The sequence below is a fragment of the Alligator sinensis genome, unplaced genomic scaffold, assembly GCF_000455745.1.
Source record: "Alligator sinensis unplaced genomic scaffold, ASM45574v1 scaffold161_1, whole genome shotgun sequence".
NCBI lineage: Eukaryota > Metazoa > Chordata > Crocodylia > Alligatoridae > Alligator > Alligator sinensis.
In genome coordinates, this window is record NW_005841974.1 from 590,481 (window position 1) to 608,690 (window position 18,210).

Consider the following 18,210-nt stretch of genomic DNA (forward strand, 5'->3'; position numbering starts at 1 on the left):
AGCCTGCAGTGCGATGCTGCGGCTAGTAAAGCGACCAAAACGCTGGCTTGCATCCATAGATGCTTCTCAAGCAAATCCCGGGACATCATTCTCACCTGTACTTGGCCTTGGTGAGGCCGCAGCTGGAGTACTACATCCAGTTTTGGGCTCCACAGTTCAAAAAGGATGTGGAGAAGCTTGAGAGAGTCCAGAGAAGAGCCACGTGCATGATCAGAGGTCAGGGAAGCAGACCCTACGATGACAGACTGAGAGCCCTGGGGCTCTTTAGCCTGGAAAAGCGCAGGCTCAGGGGTGATCTGATGGCCATCTATAAGTTTATCAGGGGTGACCACCAGTATCTGGGGGAACGTTTGTTCACCAGAGCGCCCCAAGGGATGACGACTAGGTCGAATGGTCATAAACTACTACAAGACCGTTTCAGGCTGGACATAAGGAAGAATTTCTTTACTGTCCGAGCCCCCAAGGTCTGGAACAGCTGACTTCCTGCCCTTTGGGCAGGGGGCTGGACTCGATGATCTTCCAAGGTCCCTTCCAGCCCTAATGTCTATGAATCTATGAAATCTATGAATCTATGATAGCATGTGGAGGAAAGCGATCCAATTCCAATTAGTTCATAGGGTGGATATTGTGTTTGACACTTACATTGAGAAGTCATTGAGAGAAGGTGAATGAGAGAGAAGAAAGACTACTACACCAATAGAGTTTGTAAAACTGGATCCTGACATTTCACCTGTTCAGATGGAGAAGTTTTGGCCTTCTTAAGCAAACAAAGAGTTATTACAACTGTCAGCCAAGCAATACTTTTGTGAAAAATGAAGAGAGAGTAGCATACATACTTCAGTGTTAAGTGGAACTATGACAGGAGAAAATGACAGAAGGGAGGCCACAATGATCACAGATAATGGCATTTAGGTATGCAGTCATCTGTTTGCTGCTCTAAAAGAAGCAGGTGCTCGGCTGATCATCCATTTATTTGATGCAGTTTCATATAGTTTCACACATCAGTGCTTTCTAATGATACAGATGTTTTTGTTCTTTGATGTCTGTTTCAACTGTTTGAAAAAGGACTTTTGGAACTTTGGATTAAAGCAGGCTTGGGTGATAAAAGTAAGATTTGTACTTCTTCACACTCTTGGACAGAAACTAGGACCAACCATGTGCAGGACCAACTTATTAAGGCTCACATCCTCACAGGATGTGATGTCACCAGCAAAATGAGAGCAAAACTGTCAGCATTGAGTGTATCACCAGAGAAATTCCTCTTAGGTTTCGCTGAAGATAGCATAATTTCGAGGACATAGTTAACAGAAACAAAGAATACCTTGTTAAGGTCCTACAGCCATCATTTCATTGCAAAACATTTGATGAGCTTTGTTTTGCACTTTACAAAAGTAACCCCCTCCCCGCCCTCTTTCTCTATTCAAAATGGACATCACAGGAGATGCATCTTTGTGGCACATGAATGCTTTAGCCTGGGTGATAGCATCTACGGAAGTATGTTAAATCTGAAACATTTTGGGTGGTACAAAGACCTGAGTGGAGTTCTTTCCAGACAAATGTCTCCATTCTGTTCCTGATGAATTATTGCTGACATGTAAATGTGCAACATGCAAAACTGCAAGATGCAAGTGCCAAAAAATTACATTTCTTGTACTGAACATTGCAAATGTAGTGAAAACTGTATAAGGAAAACCAAATAGTCTAATGGATGATGTGTTGTATCACCCCAAAACATTAAAAAAACATTCTTTCAATAGTAACATTAATCTAATATCATGTTGTATGCTATAGCACTTCTTAATTCCATATTGATATTCCAGTTTTATATACAGCATTTAGATTTCAACTGGTATGTAAGAAAAAAAATCATAAATAATGTTGAGATAATTTGCCTTGAGAGAATTGTGAACCCTACTTTTTGTCACTGTGACATTGGAAACATCTTTATTGGATTATTTGACCTGGAAAACATTGGGTCAGACACCAAGATTACCTTTGTACCATGCTTAGAAGGCACCAAATGGTGAAGTCTACCCAAGGTTTTTATCTTTTCACATGTGTTTTCTTAAGTACAGGTGGTTACTTTAGTCAGTTTTGACTTTTCTGTGGGGGTTCTATGCCAGGGCCAGGACTACATAGAGAATCATAGAAATCCTGGAGCAGTGGAGCTGGAAGGGACTTCCATAGGTCACATCAATCTAACCTCTGCCTAGGGCAGGATCAGCCCTGTTCAAATCAATTATCAAAACGTCTTAGCAAAACTGCCATCAAGGTTGACACAACACTAGGCATCACACCCAAACCTACCACAGGGAAAGCAGGGGGACCACAGCAGCCAATGTCCTGCTGCTGTGAAAGGTTGTTCATTTACACTCAAGAGATCCCAGGTAGAGGCCATGACCCAACTATAAAGGAAGGTAACCCCACTACCCACTCCAAACTAGTCTGACCAGGGGGTCAGACCCATCTTGGTGCTCAAGGGGAAACCCTGGGCTAGAGCTGATTTACCCTGAAGATCTCCCCATGGCTGCAGGGAGCGGGGTCACCAGCTGGGCTTGGGCTTCTTTGGCCATGGGGGCCACAAGGATGGTGCAAGTAGAAGGTGGGGAGAAGAGATGGGGTCCATCCATGCCCCCACTCCATGACAGCCCACACCTCACCTGCCCCAAGTGAGCAAAGACACCCCCACAGCACACCCTGCTGGACAATGGAGGTATAGTGCCCTCACCCCATTACAGACTTTAGCACCCCTGTCGAAGTTGAGCATGCATGTCTCCACAGTGCTTCCTACAGGTGCATCCGCCTGCCCCTGATGCATGTGGACCTCCCACAGCATTCCTTCCTGGAAAATGAAGATATAGCGCCCCGCCCCATTACAGCCCCTATTGCACCTGCCCCAGGTGAGTGCAGACCCACTCAGTGCCCCCTGTAGGTGCCTCACACCTGTCCCAGATGGATTCACACACCCCACAGTGGCCCCTGAAGGGCAATGACCCCAATAGTGGCCCCTACTAGTCACTGAAGATGTAGCATCCCACCCAATTACAGCCCATATCACACCTGCCCCAGGTGAGTGTTGACCCCTGTAGGTGCATCCTACCTACCCTAGCTGGACTTGTGCACCCAGTGATGATGCCCCCTGCAGAGCAATGAAGGTATCACCTCCCAGCTGCCATGGCCCACATTACAACTGCCCTGGGTAAGTGCAGATAACACCCTCCCCAGCACCCACTGCTGGGGTGTATGGGGGCCTCACACCTGCCTCAGGGGAGGAGGGGCTTCCCGCAGTGACCCCTGCTGGTGCCCTGAGGATGTAACACCCCCTACATCACACCTGTCCCAGGTGAGCACAGGCTCCCCCCAAGGGCTCCCTGCTAGGCAGTGAAGGCATAGCAACCCTGCTCCATCACAGTCCCTATCACACCTGTCAAAAGGTCAGGTCTGATGCCCCCACCCCTAGAGCACCCCCTGCAGGAGCATGAGAGTATAACACCCCCACCAGTCTATTACTGTCCATATCACCTGTATCCCACATATAGTCTATCACTGTCTACATCACCTGTATCCCACATACATTAAACCCTGGTCAGGGGCACACAGTCAACTGTGCCAGGTAAGTGCAGACCTCCCCACGCCATGGCAACCCCCACAGGGCATGGGTGGTATAAACCTCCAGGTGAAGTATCTACCTACCTCCACAGTAACCCCGGCAGACAATGTGAAGGTATAACACCCCCTCCCCCCCAGTCCCACAGCCCACATCCCTTAAGTCTGGGATACACACACATGCATACACGCACAGTCCAGGCCCTCCAGGACAGTGAAACGGACACACACACAGAGAACACAGGCATCCAGGACAGACAGACACCCCACCTCCCCACAACACACGTGGAAACCAGGGATCCAGGACAGACTGACAGACAGACACACATGCACACAGAACCCAAGCATCTGGGACACACAGCAGTGCCTGAGTAAAGTCAGCACTGCCCACCCCCATCCTCCCTGGCACCCCCCGCAGGGCACGGGGAGTATCAACCTCCAGCTCTGGGACCTGCCCTTCCCTAGGAAACAGACCATGACTAATCATCCTGCAGAGGCCAGCAGGTGCAACCCCCTCAACCCCTGGGGAAGGGGGCAGCAAACCCAACTCAGCTCCCCCAGACCTGGCCAGGCAGCCCGTGCCCAGCCACCCAGCCCTGGGGCCCAACAAACACACCCTATCCTAAGCCCAAATTGTCCTACCACCACCCAGCAAAGCCTGATGCTGCATGTCCTGGGGCTGTCTTCAGGAGGTACTGTCAGCAGCATGGAAAACCAGACCCCCATGGAGCTGGCACCATGCACAGACCACCCCTACCCAGTCACCTCTGTGACAAAGACAAGCCACTGAGGTGGATGGGAGGTACGAGGATGGACCAGACAGCACCGGCTTGTCACTTGGGGACCCATTGTGGCACACCACACTCCTGTCTCCAGTATCCTGCTGCCATGGAGAGGGGAGGACAGAGACTGCAGCAGCTGTGGGGGAGATTGGGGCAGGAGGGGCACTGTGGTGTAGGGAGGTGGGGTCTCCAGGACTGGGGCTTTTCCACATGCACTCACACACATGAAACCCATGTGTCTTGGTCACACACGCGTCCACACGGAACCCAGGTGTGTGGGTCACACACACACAAGCATACACACGCACACCCCCCAGGCATCCAAGAGATGCCTCCCCTATCATGCACACCCCACCCACAGCTACAAACATGGAACCCAGGAGTCCGAGGCACCCACCCATGGAGCCACCAACACACGTGGAACCCAGGCATCTGACACACACACACACACCCCACCCATACACACACAACACCCAGGAGTCCTAGACACAGCCAGGCACTTACAGCAGGAACCCAGGCACCCAGGACACACTCACAGCTTTTACTTCCCCAAGATTCGGCTCCGTTCCCAGCTGCCTGAGCAACTGCAGGTCGTTAGCACAATCAAGCTGCTAACATGTGTGCACACGTGTGTGTGTGTGCACATGTGTGGGTCACACATGGGTTCCTGGGTGGGGAGAGGAGAGACACCCGGGTTCTGTGAGTGTTTGTGTGCATCTGTGAGCACAGTCCTGGATGCCTGGGTACGTGTGGTGCGTCCATGCTGGGGGGTTGGGGCAAGTCCGGGAGGTAAGGCACCCCCCTGGCCTTCACACCACATGTACACCCTGGGTGGCAACAGGGCCCAGACAGGCAGTCCTTCCATCCATGGCCCTTTGACCCCATTACTGCTCCCCAGACCCCCCATACCAACCTTTCAGGCTCCCAGTCACCACCCAGCCTCCCTCCCAGTTTCCCTGACCCCCACCCCAGCCACCCCAACTTCCTCCCTGAACCCCAGCTCCTGGGCCACTCCAACTGCCCCCCAACCTCCCAGATGCCCCTGACCCCCAGCCCTTCATCACCACCCAGGCCCTCCAGTCTTGCTGAGCCCCACCCCAGCTCCTCAGGCCCCTTAACTGCCACCCCAACCCCCAGATGCCTCTGAACCCCAAGTCTCCTGGACCACCTTGACTGCCCCTCCAGGGACCACCCTGACTGCCCCCCCAGACATCCAGATCCCCCGACTGCCCCCAGATCCCTGCCACCCCAAACCCCCCAATATCTGTCTTTCAGCCCACCCTCTGACCCCCACCTCAGCCACCTTGACCCAAATCCTAACCCCCTGACCATCATCCCATCCTCCAATGATCTCTGTTCCCCACAAACCCAGTCCACCTCCCAGACTCCCAAGCACCACCCTAACCCACCAGATCTCCCTACCCCCTAGCCCAGCTCCCCTGACCCCCACTCCCCAACAACCATCCTAGCCCCTGATCTCCCCTGACCCTCCTCCTAGTTCCCCTGACTCCAATGTCAGCCCTGGCCCCACTGACTCCCAGCCCACCCCGCTGCTCCACCAGCTTGCTTTGACCTCTGACTACCACCCCAGCCCCCCTGATCCCCGACTCTCAGCTCAGCCCCCCCTACTCCTTCCCACCACCCCAGAAATGGAGGGCAAGGAGCCCCCTAGTCCCAGTGAAGTGGGGGCAGGGGGGTTCTGTACCCAGCGGGGGAAGGAATTTCTGATAGCCAGTGGGGGAGGGGGCAAAGGGGTTTCCTACATCCTGGGAGAATGGCAGGGGGCACCTATACAAGGTGGGTCCATGGCAGGGAACAGGATGGTGTCCCCTTTAGTATTTCTGTCAGATTTTTTAAAGGAAAATCACAAACTTAAAAGGCATTTTCAAAATTCTGCACACCAGATACTGGCTGTTGGCATGCTCTGTCCCGCTGCAGTCTGAAGCCTTAGGCAGAGTGGTTCAATGACAACAAACCCCTGTCTGTTCCCATCCCTGAGGTGTCCTGTCCCCTGAGCTCTAGGACTGAATCCTGCCAGGATTCATGTCTGGGCACAGACACATTTGAGCTTGTGACTGAGACTGGAACGAGCTGTCCACAACCAGGCACCCCTCACATTGGCCAGGGCAGGAGCAAGAAAACCCATAGAGAATATTTCAGAAAGGAGGTCAGAAAGGAGTCTGTGAGGGAGATCACAAAGAAGAAAAGCAGCAGGGACATACCTCCATGAAGAGACAAGTCCCGTCAATGTGGTGAAGGAGGGAAGGAGAGGGGTTTCCCTAGTCACTGCTTCACTCCTGTTGCCCATGAGTCTTCCTGAGCCCCAAAGCTTCCAGCCTTCATCCCTGGGAGCTGGCAAGAGACAAAGGCTCCAGCCTCCATGCCCAATAGTGATGCCAGAACCACCAAGTGTGGTCATCTCCCCAGCAATGGCAGTGCATGGGGCAGTCACTTCCCCAAGGTCAATGGCAGCAACAACAGGCCCCTAAACAACCTCCTCATGTCCCTCCCCAGCCCCTATGGCAAGGCTTTGCTTCCCACTGCTGTCTCTGGCCATGGCCAGGGCCCATTCAGAGGTCTTGTGTTCTGCTCATGCCTCTGGGGAACCAAGTCCTGTGGCAACCTCTGGTGCAAAGGCTATGCTTTGTTGGCTGCTGTCTCTGACCTCTGCACCCATGGCTGGGATCTCTGGCTCATGCCTCTCCTGCCTGCTGTATGAGCTGGGGGCAGCCCCAGGCACCTTTGGGGGAGGCCCAATAGTGCAGCCCCAGCTATCTCTATCTGAATATGTTCCCCTGGCTTCTACACACTGGAATGGCTCAGGGAGGGGGAAGGTCTCCTTTCCTGACAGCCTCCCTCCCTGGAGTTAGAAGTGGTGGAAGTGGCATCTCTCTGCCAGCAGCGGGGTGCCCTGGGGGCTGTAGGGGTCTCTGAGGCAGCTGCACAGCAGGACATGTGTCCTCACAACAATCATGGAGCCAAATGGTTTGGGCATTAGCAGGGAGGCCTCACTATTCGCAGCGAGAGATAACATGCTGTATTTCACCCAGAGGATGTCTTTATACTTTCCCCACCCTTCCAGAGAAGAGGCAGGACCTGCCACAAGCAGCACCTCCTTCACCCCTGCTGCCCCACTTCACCCAGAAAAGAGACTTCACTGTCCCTTGGCCAGAGGCTCCTTCAAAAGAGCAGGGTGCTTGCTGCACAGCAAGACATGGAAGTAAGGCCCCAAGCATGAACTCCTGCTCCTAAAAGTTAGCAACAACCCCTGGATTACAGCAAATCCTCTGGAAAGGGAAGGAGATGGGAAGTCACAGAGAGAACTGCCCTGGAAAGGGTTCTGGGCCCTGATCTGTTCCCATTGCACAGCTCTGGAGAGGACAGAGACCAACCACAGGGCTATCATGTTCAGTTCTGGGGCTTTAGTAGAGAATGTGTTATAGAGAATGCAGTGAAAGGAAGGAGGGCAGGGGGGAGAAGCAGGCACTCAGTGGTGCAGAGTTTTGGAGAGAGTCTGCAAAGCAAAACCTGAAAAACTAGGCTCAGGGGCTGGCAGTAGCAACTCTTTGCAGACATCAAATGGGCATAAGCAGGCCAAGGAGAGGGGTGATGTGGTGGGGAGGAAAGTTGAGGTCAGGGTGGAGGACAGGAAATGCTTCCCTAGCTGTAAATATCCTCCTTCCTGCAGCCCAAGAGCCTTACATACCAGAACCGTGGGAACAGGAGGCTTGTCCCCTGTGTGGATAAGCTGGGAAGTGACCCTGTGTGGATAAGCTGGGAAGTGACCAAGGACAGTCCCTGAGTGTCATTTGGAGCCACTTGTCTTAGGGAGGGCACCCTATTGTGAAGAAACTTCTCCCCCTGGGAGAACTGACTGCTTTTAGACTTTTAGAAAATGATGGGGAATGCACAGACTCCAAGGCTGATGCAAAGTGTCTCCTCACCCATAGGCAACTGGTAGGGGGTGCATGGGGGTGAATGTGCACTCCTGGTAGGACCGGTGCCCCCAGCAGCTGACACTGATGCTGTCGGTAGGGCTGGTGCCCCCCTGACAGGGTCAGCAGCTTCTGCGGGTGCCCCCCCCCAGATTCAGGAGGCACCAGTCACTCATGTCCTCACCACTTCCCGTAGCATTTGGGCTGGCTTCTGCCTGCAGTCTTTCCTCTTAGCCCTTCCCTCCAATTGAACCTTGAGGGCTAGCCTCTGGGTCCTTTGGGTTCTGCTGTGCTCTACAAGGGACGAAGGCTGGGTGATTTTTTTTCTGCAGTACACCAGCATGAGCCTGCTTTCTGGCATGCATCAATAAGGAATAACGGCCACAAGTTGTTGGAGAGTAGGTTTAGATTAGACATCCGTAAGAACTACTTCACAGTAAGGGTGGCTAGGATCTGGAACCAACTTCCAAGAGAAGTGGTGCTGGCTCCTACCCTGGGGGTCTTTAAGAAGCGGCTTGATGCCTACCTGACTGGGGTCAATTGAGCCCAGTTTTCCTCCTGCCCAGGCAGGGACTCGGACTTGAAGATCTACAAGGTCCCTTCTGACCCTACTTCTATGATTCTATGAACTGGTGGGTACTGAGCAGGTAGACATCTCCCAGCCCTCCCCTGCATTGCTGACAGAATTATTGATACTCCCAGGAGTGGATGCGCTGGTGCTGAGCCAGGTTGGAGAAGCAGGTGAAGCTCTTCCCACACTCTGAGCACTGATGTGGCTTCTCCCCTGTGTGGATGGACTTGTGCTAGGTCAGGTTGAAGGACTGGGTGAAGCTTTTCCCACACTCAGAACACTGATATGGCTTCTCCCCTGTGTGAATAAACTGGTGCAGGGTCAGGCTGGAGGAATGGCGGAAGCTCTTTCCACACTTGGGGCATTGATGTAGCTTCTCCCCCGTGTGGATAAGCTGGTGCTGGTCCAGGTGGGAGGATTGGGTGAAGCTCTTCCCAAACTCATGGCACTGATGTGGTTTCTCCCCTTTGTGGATAAGCAGGTGCAGGGCCAGGCTGGAGGAGTAGGTGGAGCTGTTTCCACATTCAGAGCACTGATGCAGCTTCTCTGCAGTGTGGATGTGCTGGTGCCAGGCCAAACTAGAGAAGTAAGTGAAGCTCTTCCCACACACAGAGCACCAATGTGGCTCTGCCTCCGTGTGGATGCGCTTGTGCTGGGCTAGGCTGGAAGATTTGCTGAAGCTCTTTCCACACACAGAGCACTGATGTGGCTTCTCCCCCGTGTGGATGCACTGGTGCTGGACCAGATGGGAGGATTGACTGAAGCTCTTCCCACATTCAGAGCACTGATGTGGCTTCTCCCCCGTGTGGATGCACTGGTGCTGGACCAGATGGGAGGATTGACTGAAGCTCTTCCCACAATCTGAGCACTGATGTGGCTTCTCCCCAGTGTAGACGTGCTGGCGCTGGGCTAGGCTGGAGGACTGGGTAATGCTCTTACCGCACTCTGAGCACTGATGTGACTTCTCCCACATGTGAATTTGCTTGTGTTCAGTCAGGTAGGACAAGTGGGTGAAGCTCTTCCCACACTCAAAGCACTGATATGGCTTCTCCCCTGTGTGGATGAGCTGGTGTTTGGCCAGGATGAAAGAGTGGGTGAAGCTCTTATCATACTCAGAGTGCTGATGTGGCTTCTCCCTTGCATGCATTTGCCTGTGCCTGGCCAGGCTGGAGGGCTGCTTGAAGCTCTTCCCACACCTGGTACAGCAGTATGTCTGTTCCCTCCTTTGCACACACTGGTGCTGGGACAGGCCTTGCCAGCAGATGAAGTTCTTCTCGCACTTGGTGCAGCAGTGTATCTTCCTCCCCAAGCAGATGCTCCGGTGCTGAGCCAGGGAAGAGAAATGGGTCTTACAACACATGACGCAGTGGTACAGATGCTTCTCCCTGTGCATGTGTTGGTTCTTGACCAGGTCCAAGGGGCACACAAAGCTCTTCCCACATTTAGTGAAGTGGTGGGGGAGCCCTCCAGAATGGATCTTGCAGTGAGTAGCCAGGATTGAGAGGCAAGTGAAGTTCTTCCTGCACTTGGTGCCTACGCAGGACTTCTCCCCAGGGTACCTTATTTTGTGCAGAGCCAGGAGTGAGGGGTAACTAAAGCTTTTCTTGCACACAGGGAAGGAGTGGGCTCTCCTCCTGGGCTTGGTGATGAGTTCCAGCTTCCCTCTGAGGCCCTCCCCACTAGCTTTGTTTGGATGCAGTCTCTCTCTCCAGTGGAACTTTGTCTTATTCTTCAGGTCTCTCAGCTCCACAAATTCTTCCCTGGACCCAGGGCTCTTTCTGGCTTCTGTTCCTTTTCCACTTTCATGCCCAACTGGAGATGCTACCCAATTCACTGCTATATTCTCCTTCTGCTTGTGAGGCCTACCCTGACTCCTGTGCCACTGGTCCCTCTCAGGATGCAGCAAGTCCAGCCCATGCAAACGCCCTGGAGAAGTCTGTGGCAACTCCACATTTGCAGGCCTTTTTTCAGCAGCCTGCTCCTCAGCTCTGCTCAGCAGCCAGTCACCTCCTGTGTGGGGAAGAGAAATTCCAGATTAGTCCCTGCCCTGATGGCAAAGGACAAACACTGCTATTCCTTCTGCTGGGATGGGCCTCTGAGCAGGACTGGATTTTGTCACCTGTGTTTTCTTAAGAAAACAAGGTCTTCCTTTCAAACCCTAAGCACTGGGTGTGAGGGAGGGGCAGATCCCTGTGCCATGTTAACTTTCCCTGCTTGATGGATTTCGGAGCCAGATTCTCAGAGTTGCTATCTGCCCCATCACCTCAGACCCTGCTGGGAAAAACACAAGGGACATGTGCATCAGAACAGTACATGAATGGCTTCATGATCAAATGAGCTAAGGATGAGACCAGAAGGATCTGCTTAAAGGAAGAATGAGGTCTGCTACATCCCACAGCAGTGGTGGGTCCAGGGGGAGATTATACCAAGCACTATAGCTGAATTGGCTCACATACACCAGAGCCAAAGTACATTGATGAGACTGCTCTCTAGTGCTCACCCTTGCTTTCTGACAGTCCCGAGAGCAGCATCTGGGTACAGCCTTGTGGTGGATTTCTGGGGCTTGTCAGCATTCATGGGTATGTTGGGAGCTCTGCCTTACATTGGACCAGCTGCTTTTGTTTGTTACAAAAAGCCAACGTTTTTCATCCCTCCTCCATCCAAGAAATATTCTGGAAGGGAAGTATTTAGAGTTGTGGCTTTCTCTTCCGAGAGAAGCAAGGCTATGTTTCCTACCTACCTCCAGGGAAAGGTCTAGTGCAGGGAGGAGCCCATGGAGCTTCCTCTGCTGACAAGGCCCAGGTGGCCTGCATGTCACAGGAATCTGCACCAGGACAAAGGCCTTGGCATGAATCTGCACTTGGATTCTGTGCCGAGTCTCAGGCTCTGTGACATTCAAGGGTCCTGAGATGAAACGGAAAGGGGGGTATTCACTTCATCCCACAACATGAAACCTTTTCAATCCTACTCGCTCCATGGAATCACTTAATGCAGCCTGAGACCATGATTAAACATTTCCTGAGTCCCAGGTCAGCCTGACGAGGAGAAACCAAGCAAAGCCCAGGCCTCTCTCTTGTTCTGTGTTGCCATTACTGTTGGACATCTGTATACCATGTTGATTTCCATGGCAGACTATAAATCTCATCATGTCCTGGGAGAGGGTGTTAGAGAGGCATGGCTACCTTGTGCTAGGGAATCACCTCTCACAATGGTATGTGAAGCTGGAAATTTAAGATCATGGTATCCAAGGGAAACCAGATCTGTGCCTAAAAAAGTCAAGGCAGCAAACTCTATTGTCCCCTAACAGCTGTAATTAGGGAAAGGAACTGTTGTTGTATCCACAGCTTTGAATTTCAGGGATAACACCTGCTGGGACACATTACAAGATAGGTTATTTTAGGTCAGCGCAGGGCAGGCCCCCTGTTAGTCTGGGTATGGAACTTTTCTGAGAAGGGAGTTGGGTGGAGTGGAGTCCCACAGCTCACCTGGTAGCAGATCCTCTGACCCTGAGATTTCCCCACAGTCTTCATCATCACGGACCCAGAGCTCTACCTCTCCTCGCTGGATGCAGCAGATTAAGTCAGATGTGGAACCTCGATATCCTGTTTGGGGCAGTGGTTAAGGAGTGTTTGTGGCTGGTACTGGATAGACAATAAGAAACCGGAATTTGGGGAATAGATCCCTTCAGCTGAAGGACAAGGGAGAATGGACATTTAGGATGAATGAGATGGCACTGCAGGGAGAAGCCTTCAAGTCAATAGATGATGGTCCTTGCCACCCAGGTAATGGAGGGGTGGTCATAGGAAACAAAGCACAAACCACTCTTTAAGTATAAAAACGGTATGAAACTGACAGAGACACGAGGGACGGGGTGATGATGCAGTGATCTGAGAGGAAAGCAGAAAAGTTTTTGCTATTTTCAAGGAACCAAAATTAGAAGACACTGGACACACTTATGGATGGATAACATTTATCTTATTCGTATAATTCCAGGCAAAGGAGTGGAAATGAGTTTATTCTCACTGAAGGTTTAAAGTGATGCCTCATGGCATTGAAAAGAATCTGTGACAGATGGTTCACAATTAAACTTTTTCTCTGGGAGAGAGGGTAATTCATTCAGGAAGGCACAGGAAAGGATGATTTTCTAAGAACTGTAGATGCAACTAAAGCGATCACCTCATCCAATGGCAGGATGATCCCAGGGCAGAGATGAGTGCACAGATTGGCAGATACTGCAGGGTTTATGACAAAGTTCATGGGAGTCATGAAGATGGACAAAAAAAGAAAAAAGGGAGACACATTTTATATCATATGAAATCCCATAACATGAAAATGACCTAGTTTCCCAAAACAAGGACACCCTAGAATCACCTCTAAAAGAGAGGGCTGTTCCAGACAAATAAATTGCACCAGAACTAGACATAGAGATATTACTGTAGTGAAAGTGTGGTATCTTATGAGAGCTTAGTGGCCCAGCACAGCATACCATTTGATGGCTTTGGGCTACTCCCTAAATATAACAGAGGGGAAACTGGGGGAGACATGAAATGGTAGAAATTAGCTTGTAGGGCTAAAATGGTAGATATTAGCTTGTAAGACAAAGCCTGAGCTATGTAGCAAAGTCAACCAACAGTTTTCTTACTATAATAAAGAGTTTGATTCAGATACACTTTGAGATACAGGGAAGGAGTTTGCACTTTCAGCTGCTGAAATAGTATTAAGTGAAACCCAGTCACATAATGAAAAATCAGGTGGCAAAACTTGTGGAGGAATATATAGGTTTCATGAGGTATTGAAGGAAAGAGAAGTACTCAAAAACTGGCAAAGCTGGATTTGGACCAAGTTTTACGCACAAAAGATAAGAATATATAAAGGGGAGCAGTCAGAGAAGTAGCACTGAATGACTTGCATCAGAAACTGAAACAGAGTGATTGAGGAAAAAAAAAAAAAAAAAAATCGCTCAGCTGGCTAAAATCCACCATGCATAAACAAATTACTTGGATTCTGAACCCATTGCTGTTAGTGCTAGAAAAGAGGATTAACACACAGTCTCTGACAGGTCTTTCATGCCTGAAAGGCATATTTCAAAAACTTTTTAAAAAGGAGAATTAGCCAAAGAACATTTGCATCTGTTGACACTGAGCGCATCTACACGTGCAAATGCTGATAGATGACTTTACTCCACAGTAATTTACTAAGGAGTAAACTCACCCTGGGCAGGCATCTACAAGTGTGAAGGCACTTGGGAACAGATTTTCTCCTAATGGGAACAGCCTGAAGAGGGTTGCTTCCACCCTGTTCTGCCCCTATGTAGCAGCCAGTGGGAGCTCCAGACTAGCCCAGGGGCTAGCAGGGAGTACCGAGCCAGGCAACAGCTGTGCCCTGGCAGGGGCTGGGAGATTACTCCATGCCCAGGAGTAGGCTCCAGTGGCAGAGCCCAGGCTTGAACAATGTCCCTCTGGGACATTGAATGTCCCTCTGCCCCAGTAGCAGGGAGCTCCCAGCCCTGGCTCTGCAATTCGGGGCAAGGGGCTGGAAAAGAGCTGTTGGAGAGAGGCAGATCCCATAGAGACAGGTCCTGGTGGGGCAGGTAGCAGTGAGCTTCAGGCTGGGTGGGGATTCCCCACTCAACTGGGGGCGGCTGAGAGCTGTCCCACGATTTCCCACCCAGCTGGGGACTTGTTGCTAGCTGGCCCACCAGCAGATCAAGGCAGAAGGCTGGGACCTGCCCCTCCCCTGAAGTTCTTTCCAAGTCCCATGCCTCGATCACCTGATTGGGGCACGGGGCTGGGAAAGCTGTGGGGCTGGAACCTGCTCCAGACCAGGACAGTTCCTGGCCAGCCCTGGGCTAAGCAAGGAAGTATGCATGTGCAGCCCAGCACTGGCTGAGACCTGTCCAAAATGGGACAGTTCCTAGCCAGCTCCAAGCTGCACATGTAGACTTTCCCACACAGGCCGGGGCTGAGAACTGTCCCAGTCTGGGGCAGGTACCAGCCAGCTCTGGGCTGGGTGGGCAACTCTCCCTGTGCAGGGAGCTCCAGGCTCTGCAATCACAACGGGGGCCAGGAGATTGCTTCCTGCTGTCAGGACAGGGGGACATTGTCCCAGCCCAGGCTCTTCCACTGGAGCCTATTTCAATAGCAGGCAGCTCCCAGAGGGAGAGAGCAATCTCCTGGCCCCCACTCTGATCATAGAGCCAGGCCCAGGAGCTCCATGCTGCCGGGGCAGGGGGACATTTTCCCAGCCCCGGCTCTGCCATTGGAGCCCACCCCATCAGCAGGCAGCTCCTACAGGCAGGGAGCAATCTCTCAGACCCCGCTCCAGATGTGGAGCCAGGCCCAGAAACTCCCTACTGCCAGGACAGGAAGACATTGTCTCAGCCTAGGCTCCATCATTGGAGCCTGTCCCAGCAGCAGGCAGTTCCTGGGGCTAGGGAGTAATCTCCTGCCCCCTGCTGCCCGGCTGACTGGGAGCAAATTTGTTCCCAGTTGGTTGCCTACACATGCCTTACCGCATAGTAACTACTCTGCAGTTATTTTTCTGCAGAATAGCACATTAACTAACCATGGAGTAGACCAATTTACTGTGCAGTAAGCATCTGCACATGTAGATGGTGACGCTTACTGCACAGTAAATTTATCTACTGCACAGTAAAGCATCTTGTGTAGATGCACCCACTGTAATTGAATGTTGGAATTCCAGGAGACAGTACACAGCAAATTAGGAAAGTAGTAAACTGAAAAAGTGGGTAAACAGGGGAGTTGCATACCTAGTCTGTGGAAGATCCCGAAACATTAGGAGAGTAATGAGATGTGAATTATTGTATTTCATCTAGAAAATGAACAGGATAAGAGACTGGGGGTGAAAGGTGACTAATATAATATCATATTTCCTGTTCAAAGAGATGGGTAGTAAATACTAATGACTGGAAAATGGTTACTTAGCCACTCCTTGAAAAAAGTAAAGAAAAGGTTATTGCAGCTACAATCAAGAGGACCACCAACATAAGCGATAATCAATATGTTTTTAGTGTGCAAAAATCCTCAGAAAGCACTAGAAAAGCAAACTGACCCAGTAAAAGTTAAGTCCCTCAAATGTCCACACAAGCCAGAACAAACCCTTGTATTAGAGATCTTCTGGAAATGAAAGCTGGTTTTCACTAGGCCCTGCACTGAGCCCAGTTCCTTTTATCACAGTGATAGGCATCTGTCATGCAGAAGGGTTTTAGAAAGAGGACAAGGAAACTTTTGAGAATGGCAGAGTGAGCTGGAGAGTACAGGTCTCAAAGCAAGTACAGCAAAGCCAGAGTCAGTGGTCTGTATAGAGGAAGATGTTAGGAAGTGTCATAACCAAATGAGTTGAGTGTCCCTGTCACAATAGAACTGCCCTGAATAACCGCAGTTACTTTCAAATTTGGTCACATTTCGCCTCATTAGGATTCAGTCCGTTATTGGCTACTCCGGACATATAAAAGTTCATGCAACTTCCGCCCAAGTCGGAGACCTCTGAGCACGCAGCAGAGTAACCACGGAGAACTCTATAGCGCAATCGAGGAAACTTGGCGGACTGATCACCCACCGATATCTCCCCGTCACCAGGTCCTTTTGACGTATCCCGCTATCCTGCAGGTTCCTTTTCGTTCAAAAGCTCGTTTACTCGTAACTCATTTTGTTATCCGACAACGCAAGCAAGCTACCTCGAAGCCTGCGCTGCCATTCCACGCGGCATAAGTAAAAGCAATCTTTTAAAACCAATAAGCTGTCTCGCCTCTCCATTGCCATTAAACTAGCGATCCTCGGGTCGGCTCCAGCCGCCCAAGACATGGCGTCACGAACAGGATCCAAGGGCACAGCGGTGGAGAAGATTCTAATTGAGTGTTGCCCATGGCGCACCGGGGGGCGCCATGTAGCTGACTCGAATGAGCTATGGGCCCACATCGCATACCACCTAGCGGGCGGGTCGACTGAAAGGCTCATCAGTGGCTACCTTTCGCTAAAAGGGGAAAAAGGAGTTTCAAACGAATGGGAAGCACACCTTCACCCCGGGGCGTTTGGGTGCGTAGTGAACATGTAGCTGACTTGAATGAGCTATGGGCCCACATCACATACCACCAAGCGGGCGGGTCGACTGAAAGGCTCATCAGCAGCTACCTTTCGCTAAAAGGGGAAAAAGGAGTTTCAAACGAATGGGAAGCACACCTTCACCCCGGGGCGTTTGGGTGCGTAGTGAACAATGAGCGGGTCCGATTCAGACCCCGAGATAAAGTAGGCACCGTGTCCCTTGCCGGAGTAAAACTGAGAGGCGTAGCAGACCTAACTCTCGCCCAAGAGTATGCCCGCTGTATAAGGTGTGTGAGAGAGGGTGGAGAACTGACACCAGTTGACCGGTTTAATCCCCCGACCCTAACACCCGGGTCAAGGGGGCACGAGCTGCTTTCAGATCTCCGGGAAAAGTTGGAGTCGGAGGACTGTATCGTGGTGCGGTGGACGGGCCCGAAGTGAGACAAGGGGAAAATGTTGAACATAATGTTCCGCACTATTACAACCTTGCTGCGGGAAAACGCAAATTTAGAGGTTCAACTGCTCACAGCCGCCCAGACGGCTAAGGAGGCGGCAGTAAAGAAAAGCTCTGAACCATCAGAGAACCCCCCAAGCCGCCGTCATTCCAAGATGGCACCAGGGAAAAAGAAGAGCACGCGAAAAGCCTTGGGGAAGAAGGGGCGGTTGCGCGGTCCTTGGCCCCGCCCCTCGGAGTGGCGCCAAAAGAAACCCTGCCCCCTGACGTAGCGCGAACAAAGGAACCGCCCCCTTATAAGGAAGAGAAGTTATATTCAGTGCTTCCGCCCGACGAGCCAACGCCCCTCTCAACCGCGGTCCACCCAATAGCGCTAGTCAAGCAAGTTACAGACGCGCAGGGTGTGACTCGCACCATCACCACTACATGCCGCACCCGCACGCGGGGAGAAGTGCAAGGATTGTATAAGGAATCGAAACTGAAGCCTGAAGAGACCCTAGCTATGTGGTTAGGACGCCTGGTAATGGAATTTGGGTCAGACTTACTGGACCTAGAAGAGGCTGACTTCCTAACCCGCCAAGTCTTGTGGAGTGGAGGGCACGCCACCGACTTAGAAGTAGTAGCGAGTAACGCTCGTTGGCCCATCCCACTCCCAGCGCTTGTTGCAGGCCAAGTTAGCTACAAATCCCACGTGTGGCACAACGGCCACCCACCAAAGGTCAGCGCGGAACAACTCCTGCTGGCCATAATAGGGGTATCATATGCCTCTTGGAACCCCAGCGTACACCAGTTGGGACTGACA

The 18,210-nt window shown here is 51.6% G+C and overlaps 1 protein-coding gene across 1 annotated transcript in view; it reads right to left on the reverse strand.

Moving 5' to 3' along the window:
- Positions 1 to 8,853: 8,853 nt before the first annotated feature.
- The window catches only part of LOC102376938 (zinc finger protein 883-like), a 22,059-nt gene continuing 12,702 nt past the window's right edge, over positions 8,854 to 18,210 (reverse strand). The window contains 3 exon segments of the mRNA XM_025200756.1: positions 8,854 to 10,218; positions 10,732 to 10,904; positions 12,380 to 12,496. Coding sequence (XP_025056541.1) covers positions 9,010 to 10,218; positions 10,732 to 10,904; positions 12,380 to 12,496 — 1,499 coding nt within the window. The 3' untranslated portion in view covers positions 8,854 to 9,009.